The sequence below is a fragment of the Pieris napi genome, chromosome 18 (genome assembly GCF_905475465.1).
Source record: "Pieris napi chromosome 18, ilPieNapi1.2, whole genome shotgun sequence".
In the NCBI taxonomy this organism is placed as follows: Eukaryota; Metazoa; Arthropoda; class Insecta; order Lepidoptera; family Pieridae; genus Pieris; species Pieris napi.
In genome coordinates this window covers 4,367,385-4,375,340 of record NC_062251.1, presented here as the reverse complement: position 1 = coordinate 4,375,340, position 7,956 = coordinate 4,367,385, and the positions used below count along the sequence as shown (strand labels likewise).

The window sequence follows — 7,956 nt, the reverse complement described above, 5'->3', positions numbered from 1 at the left end:
CTCGAGAGGCTATGGTAAAATTACGAGAAGTGGTTGTTTTGTTTTAATTTATTACCCTACTCAATGTTGAATAAATATAAACATCTTGGCATCGTTTGAAAGGATAATTAGTCTAGTTTTTTGTAAAATTATTCTCATGATGAAATCGTTTATATTTTTTGCTTATGGCCTACATCTATAAAACATATAAGCATTTTTGCTCAGGCTCAAATATTTTATCCCGTTTTAAGTACTAATCTATTAACAATATCCAATTATTAAAACATGTGTTTTAATCTATATACTTTAACCTGTTATGCAGTATTTTTTTCATAGTTGTAGTTATTATATTTCAACAGATATATTAGATTTTGTTGCGATGTAGCGGGCGCGGTGCGCACGGGTCTAGGCCGCGCGAATCGTTGTACAGGTGACGTGAAAACAGTCGCGCGGCCCGTACGTGAGAGTGGTTATACCATAGAGTACCATATTTAACTTTTTACATTTAACTGTTTAAATATTTTATCATTTACAACACGAAATCTTATTAAAAATGTCTCATTAAAATGTACGACAATGTTATTCTGTTTTTCATTTAAAAGAAACAATTGAAACAAATCGAACATACCCTATTTTTAGTTAGTTAAAAAACTACAAGGTGTGTGGGAGATCTTAGATGGGCGGCCATTTTTTTAAGATCCTTAGAGGTAAAATCTATAATGCGGAAATGTTGGAAAGATTGGGTCTGCGTGTGCCAAATAACCACACTCGGCGGGGTAAGCGGTCGCAATTGCTGGCAGTGCCTCGGGCGCGGACGAACTTAAGGCCTATTCAAACCTGAGCGATATTCGCTGCCACTGTGGGTAGAGGTACATACCGCGCGGGTTTCGCTCAGGTATTTAGTATCAAGTACCGCGGCTAGAGCGACCTGAGCGATATTCGCTGCCGCTGTGGGTAGAGGTACATACCGCGCGGGTTTCGCTCAGGATTTGGTATCAAGTACCGCGGCTAGAGCGACCTGAGCGATATTCGCTGCCGCTGTGGGTAGAGGTACATACTGCGCGGGAGCAGCGGCATGCATCCCGCCCCTCACTCCGCAAGCGGGGTTAACATGACAATAGTTACGCACGATATTCCTTAGCGAAAGGACGCATTTGCAACATGGCGTCATCGAAACGAACGAATAACGGTTCATTTATTGAGATGGTGAAGTGCAATCCAGTTTTGTATGATATGTCACTTACGGATTATAAAAATATATTTATGAAAAATAAAATATGGGATGAGATAGGAGAAAAATGTAACATAAGTGGTAAGTTTTTATCTTTTATTATATTATTATATTATCTTTCAATTCTGTACTAAATACGACTACCGCCAAACCCTTAAATGCATAAAGTAGTAAAACTGCAACATACCATTCAAACGACCATAAAATTATTAGTATGAGTTCAATGCATGCTGTTGCAGGATTACTACTATCATGGTGATATATTTAATCGAGTGGCATCACACTTTTTTTCTTCACGACTGTCAAATTTAAATTGATTTTGACAAATCAAAGCCGATCGTAATTTTGGAGCGGATGAAAATTGTGTATTTGCGTTGCAGTGTAATTATTTGGTTTTCGAAGGTACGTTCAAACAAAATTAGTTATTTTACGTAATAATTCATCTTCTTTTCAGTACAATTTATAAGTTATAAAAAAAACTTTTGGTGTGTTCGGAAATTTTGTTTATTTTGTTGTTGTAAATCTGCAACAATATGCATTTACTAGAAAATGTCCCTGTTTAGTTACTAACTATCACTTTTATTGGTTTTCAGATGCCATACTTGAATCAAAAGCAAATAGAAGAGTATTTAGCTCTAATAAATGATGAAGAGATTTCGGAAGATGATCTTGAGGACTCGGATACAGAAGGTAATGAGAATTTTTATGAAAATGGAGACGATTTGCTTCACGATCTTGAGAGTCCATTAGAAGAGGAAAATGATGACCCCGATAATGATCCATTCATGGCAGGAGACCCGCCATTGATAAATGAAGCTACAGCAAATGATCAAGTGCCACAGGTTCCATTCCCCTCAACAAGTCAAGCTAGTCGCCGAGCAACTATGAGAGGACTCGTATGGAAGGTAAAAAAAATTGTTTTGAATTCTGACCAGACAGCTTTTCATGGAGACACTACATACCCACCTGAACTGAAGGATGAGGCTACTACTGGTACTCCCTATAGTATTTTTTCATATTTTATTACATCAGAAATAGTTCAAAGGATTGTGGAAGAGTCTAATTTGTATTCCGTTCAAAAAAATGTGACTAAACCATTAAATTTATATGAAACTGAGCTAAGAAAGTTTATGGCGATACTGATATACATGTCTGTTATAAAATATCCCAATGTACGGCTATACTGGTCAAATACTGTAGGTTTTCAACTAATCAAGGACATAATGACTGTCAACCGATTTGAGACTATTCGTAGATTTCTACATTTCAACAATAACGAGAAACATTTACCCAAGGAACACCCAACACATGATAGGCTCCATAAGATAAGGCCTATAATTAGCCATCTAAATGAGAAATTTGCTTTAGTTCCTATGGAACAAAAACTCTCAATTGATGAACTGATGTGTGCCACAAAAGTGGCACACTTCATGAAGCAGTATTTACCTAATAAGCCCCATAAGTGGGGGTTTAAATTATATGTGATGTGCAGCGTGAAAGGTTATGCTCATAAATTTGAAATATATACTGGCCAAGAGAATGAACGGCTTCCAGATGAACCAGATTTTGGGCCAGTGGGAAATGTTGTAGTCCGGCTTGCTAGAGGTGTCCCAAGGCATATAAATCATATAATTTATTTTGATAATTTTTACACCTCTGTACCTTTAGTTACCTATCTTGCCAAACAAGGAATCTATAGCCTAGGTACTGTGCAATCTAACAGGTTAGTGAACTGCAAACTGCCGGACAAAAAAACAATGATGAAGAAATCTGTTCTTCGTGGAACTTATGAAGAGCAGATGACTGAATTTGACGGTATTGATTTGACAGCAGTTACTTGGAAGGACAATAAAGTTGTAACTTTTCTATCTTCATATGTTGGAGCTGAACCTGTGGGCCAAGTAGAAAGATTTGACAAGGCAAATAAGACTAGAATTAAAATTTCATGCCCACATATAATAAAGGAATATAATGCCCATATGGGCGGAGTGGACCTAATGGATAGCTTTATTGGGAGGTACCGAATTGCAATTAGAAGCCGAAAGTGGTATCTTCGTATCTTTTACCACTTATTGGACATGACGGTAATAAATTCTTGGCTTGTGTATAAAAATTTAAAAACAACTGAAGCCAATTCATCAGTTCTAAACCTATGTAACTATAGACTGGAACTAGCTGAGGTATTAGCCAAAGTAAATAACTCATTTGAACTCTGCAACAAAAGAGGAAGGCCAAGTACCAGCACCAGTGTTGAAATGGAAATACAAGCAAAAAAAAGGAGAGGACCAGCTCAACATATTCCTCCTAAGGACATAAGGACTGATAATGTTGGTCACTGGCCTGGTAATTGTGTTCGCAGCAGATGCAAAATGCCTGGATGCAAGGGATACACGCAAAACAGGTGTGAGAAGTGTGGAGTAGCTCTTTGTCTTACCACAACCAAAAATTGTTTTAAAAATTTTCATATGTAGTTATTGTCTAGTGAGTGCATAGTGTTGTAGTTCTGCAACAAATGGTTTTTAATAAAAATAACTATGAAAATAAAAAAAACTATTTTTTTTATTATTTTTCCCTAAATCAGCATATTCATGGCTCCAAAATATATTTTTTCTCGGTCTAAAAATAAAATCATGCATAAAATCATGCATTTAAGTGCCCCTTTCAGGCCGTGGCCCCATGTCTACGGCACGGCACCGGCTACCGTGCAACGGCACGGCGCCGTCGCCGTGACACGGTACGACGCCGTGCCGCACCACGGTGCCGCGGGCGGTGTGCGCGGGGGGCCAATTCTCAGTCGATATTTCGCAGGTGGCGTGCGTGCATGTGTTTAATGTGTTTAAAACAAAATGGTGGAAAATATCGATGTAGATTTCTTTATTTCGTTAGTGGAGGCACGTACAGTGCTCTGGGACAAGACAAATGACAATTATAAGGACAAACATTTAAAAACAGAAGCGTGGAAAGATGTTTGCCGAAACATTTTTGAATCATTTGATGACAAGGACATTAAAGAAAAAACAAAACTGGGTGAGTACTAACATTTATTTGTTTTTAATGTTTTTATGATAATGGAGTAGGTACAGTCGTGGTCTCATCGAGATATATTTTTATGCAGAAATAGAACTTGCGCTGCTGTAATAAGATCTATAATAATGGTTGTACACCATACAGTTCCTGTGTACTTTGAGATGACGTCTCTTCCACATAGGAATTCAGTCTTGATAATAGAAGGCAGGTAGGAATTTCTTTTTTTTTCGTGACTGGTTTTGAGTTATATTTTGGTTAATTGCCAACTAAGCGCGCCAACATCGCTATTAAAATATTTAGAAAACTCGTCTCTTATATTTACTGGATTTGATAAAGAAACGTCATCTATAGTTTGTCGCAAGTCCAAAAAGGAGTCATCGATATACAGTTCTTCGGACATTTTACTTCCATCTCGAGATACAACAAAGTTGTGCAATACACAGCATGCTTTGATAATGTCTGTTGCAAAATCATATTTGACGTTTAAAGGCCTGTGAAATATACGCCATTTATTTGCAAGTATGCCAAAAGCACACTCGACATTTCGTCTGGCCCGACTCAAACGGTAATTAAAAATTCTTTGATCAATACTTAAATGTTTCCCTGAGTATGGACGCATTAGATTACTCATTAACGGTAGGCCTTCATCTGCAATAAAGACATACGGAACTGGTTTTTGAAGGCCTGGCAAAGGCTTTGAAACTGGTATGGGGAGTCGATGTTGAATTAATAATTCATATAGTTTTGTGTTCTGAAAAATTGTCGAATCACATTCTTTTCCATACGCTCCAATATCGACATACACAAATCTGTATTTAGAATCGACTAGTCCCAGCAACACGATAGAATTATAGTTTTTATAGTTGAAAAAAAGAGATCCACTGTGGGCGGGACTGTTAATGCGAATGTGCTTCCCGTCTAAGGCCCCCATGCAATTTGGGAAATTTGTTTTTTTGTCAAAGTCTTCCGCTATTTGTTCCATAAGCTCTTCGGTTATTGTCGGTATACATTCAGATAAAAGAATGTCCCAAATAGCACGACATACTTCTTGCACTATTCTGCTGATTGTACTTTTTCCTCGATAATCTGTGAATTCCATATCTCTAAATGAATTCCCTGTTGCCAAAAACCTGAAAAGAGAAAATATATTTACTAGTTTCTTAGAACAGTGTTACCACAAACTGTTTAAGCAGCTCAATTTTCGAATTGCTTTTTTGAATTTATACTTTGGCTAACACTTTGTATACCCTATGATAAATACATGTAGTCATGAAAATATTAACCTAATGTTTTATTGTTGCAGGACATGACATAATTAAAAAATGGACAAACATCAAAGACAACTACATGAAATACATGAAAAAGAAAGAGCTTGCGAACAAATCTGGAGCTGGTGCAAAGAACTTGAAAGAATATCATTTGCACAAACAACTGATGTTTTTAAAAAAAAACGCACCAAATTTAACAGACTGTAGTATATTGGAAGAAGAGTCTGAAGGTCCAAAGACAAATGAAAATACTAGGTCACGATACCGACCTTATGCTACACCTACGCGTAAAAGAAAATACGTTGAAGATGATTTTGAGAACAAAATTATCGAAACTTTAGAAATTGCACAGAACAGACATGTGTCTTTTTTTAAATCAATTTTACCATTTCTGGAAAAACTAGACGACCACCAAACATTGATCTATCAAAGTCGTGTAATGCAAATATTGACAGATTTTAATCAACCCACATATCAATACAATCAACAGTCATACAGCGGCTACCAGACAGCATATCAAAGTAGCTACCAAAGATCACAAGAAGCTACAGCGACTTATCAAACAACTCACAATCCATCATCTACAAGCGTCCGTGACCAAACTTCGCCAAATTCAACCATAGAAAACATATCTAATAATTTAAGCGATATCTTATCAAACACACAGGAGTCCGAATACGATTTTTCTTAAATCTAGTTAGATAATTTAAGAACATCGCAGGGGACCACGACTCTAGAGCGAAAAAAATCGCATTGAAACTCCTGTGATACAAATAATAAACATATTTTGATTTACTATAAGTTCGTTTTATTCTTACCTGACAGTTAAACCAAGCTTCTCAATAGGATCAACAGGTTTTCTGAACACGTATTGTTTTTGTAAACGAGGTGCTAATTTGGTAAATAGTTGTTCAAAACTTGTTATGGTCATTCTAAAATATTCAAAAAATTTCTCATTCCCACATATTTTTAGGGCTTCATATTTCCTTTTGAAATGACCTCCATCTTGGTTCATTGTAAGAATATATGGATTTACCCAAAATTTCCTCTGTTTCTGTTTTTTTTTCATTCGTCGTCTTAGTAACATCAGGAGAATAATTTCGTGATCCATATCCAGATAACCACGTCCGAGTACAACAACTGCGAAATATCGACTGAGAATTGCCCCCCGCGCACATCGCCCGCGGCACCGTGGTGCGGCACGGCGTCGTACCGTGTCACGGCGACGGCGCCGTGCCGTTGCACGGTAGCCGGTGCCGTGCCGTAGACATGGGGCCACGGCCTCAGTCGATATTTCGCTGTTGATTCGATCGAATGAGGGGCAATGGACGGCGCACCGTTCGCGGTACCGTGGTGCGGCACGGCGCCGCGCCGTCCACCGGTGGCGATGCCATACCGTTGCACGGCGAATGGCGCCGCACCGTAGACATGGGTCCACGCCCTAAGCCATTTTTACAAAAAATTTGGTTTTTAAGATTCCTCAGTATTTATCACCTTACTAACCTAAACAAATTCAGGGTTTTAAACTGGTCTAAGTATAACTAATGAATAAAACTAATTGAATAGATTATAAATAAACTATATTTTTTACAGGCGATGAAGCCAAAATGAAATGGAAAAATCTACGGGACACTTATGGTAAATATTTATAAACTACAAAAACCACTACAGGCCAAAGTGCGTTTAAATCTTACAGTCGTTACAGCAAATGGCAGTGGGCATCTTCAATGGTATTTTTAAAAGATCACATAGGATTTGCTCCAACTGATACTAATGTGGCAAGAGAAGAAGAAAGCGTATCTGATACCCAAAATATTACTGAACCCGAATCTTATAATGAAAATTCAACACAACGGTCAAGTTCAGTAGCATCATCCGAACGTTATACTTCACGTTCGGGTTCCAGAAAAAGGACTTCTGTTAACGAACATCCTGTTGATAAAGTGATTACGTACTTGAATACAAAAGCAGATAAATTATCGTCGATTGAACATGTTATGCTTGGATATGCAAAAACAATAGGTTTTCTGAGCGACGTAAAATTATAACAAAAATGAAAATAGCTCAAGTTATGATGGAAGCGGAATTGGAAGAAGAGCAAGAACGTAGTCTACAACGAGAAACAACACTGCGATCTTACTACACCACTGAGCCTAACACAAGCCAAAATGATCGTTGTATGTCTCAACAATCATGTTATTTTCGTAGTCCCCAGTCCCCCCAATGATTCTGAACTGCAGTCTGCTCTGCGTTGTATTCAAGATAATGCTCTATCACCTCTAGCACCTTCACTGACTGGAGAAGGTCTCGATTACGAACACGAAATAGATTACGATCAACAGAAACACTCAGAAATCAAATAAGAAGGTTTTAGGTTAAGATAATAGTTGTGTTAATATTGTAAAAAATCAAAGTTCCTTCCTAGTTATCTAAAATAAAGATTTTCGTCAA

General features: G+C 37.5%; 2 protein-coding genes across 2 annotated transcripts; one reads left to right on the top strand and one right to left on the bottom strand.

Moving 5' to 3' along the window:
- The first annotated feature begins 2,247 nt into the window (after window positions 1-2,247).
- LOC125058401 (piggyBac transposable element-derived protein 2-like) lies at window positions 2,248-3,838 on the top strand. Its single transcript, XM_047662483.1, has one exon. The coding sequence runs from the start codon at window positions 2,359-2,361 to the stop codon at window positions 3,679-3,681; it is 1,323 nt and encodes a 440-aa protein (XP_047518439.1). The 5' UTR covers window positions 2,248-2,358; the 3' UTR covers window positions 3,682-3,838.
- A 396-nt stretch (window positions 3,839-4,234) lies between these two features.
- LOC125058357 (protein ALP1-like) lies at window positions 4,235-6,746 on the bottom strand. The gene is made up of 2 exons (XM_047662434.1): window positions 6,324-6,746; window positions 4,235-5,367 (listed from the first exon to the last, which is right to left on the bottom strand). Exons 1-2 carry the CDS (start codon window positions 6,614-6,616, stop codon window positions 4,482-4,484), a joined length of 1,179 nt encoding a protein of 392 aa, XP_047518390.1. The 5' UTR covers window positions 6,617-6,746; the 3' UTR covers window positions 4,235-4,481.
- Window positions 6,747-7,956: the final 1,210 nt, after the last annotated feature.

Coding starts and splice junctions, on each gene's coding strand:
- LOC125058401 (XM_047662483.1), top strand. CDS start 2,359: ATGTCTGTTATAAAATATCCCAATGTACGGCTATACTGGTCAAATACT.
- LOC125058357 (XM_047662434.1), bottom strand. CDS start 6,616: ATGGATCACGAAATTATTCTCCTGATGTTACTAAGACGACGAATGAAA. Junction 5,368..6,323: donor AAGCTTGGTTTAACTGTCAG/GTAAGAATAAAA, acceptor TTCTCTTTTCAG/GTTTTTGGCAACAGGGAATT.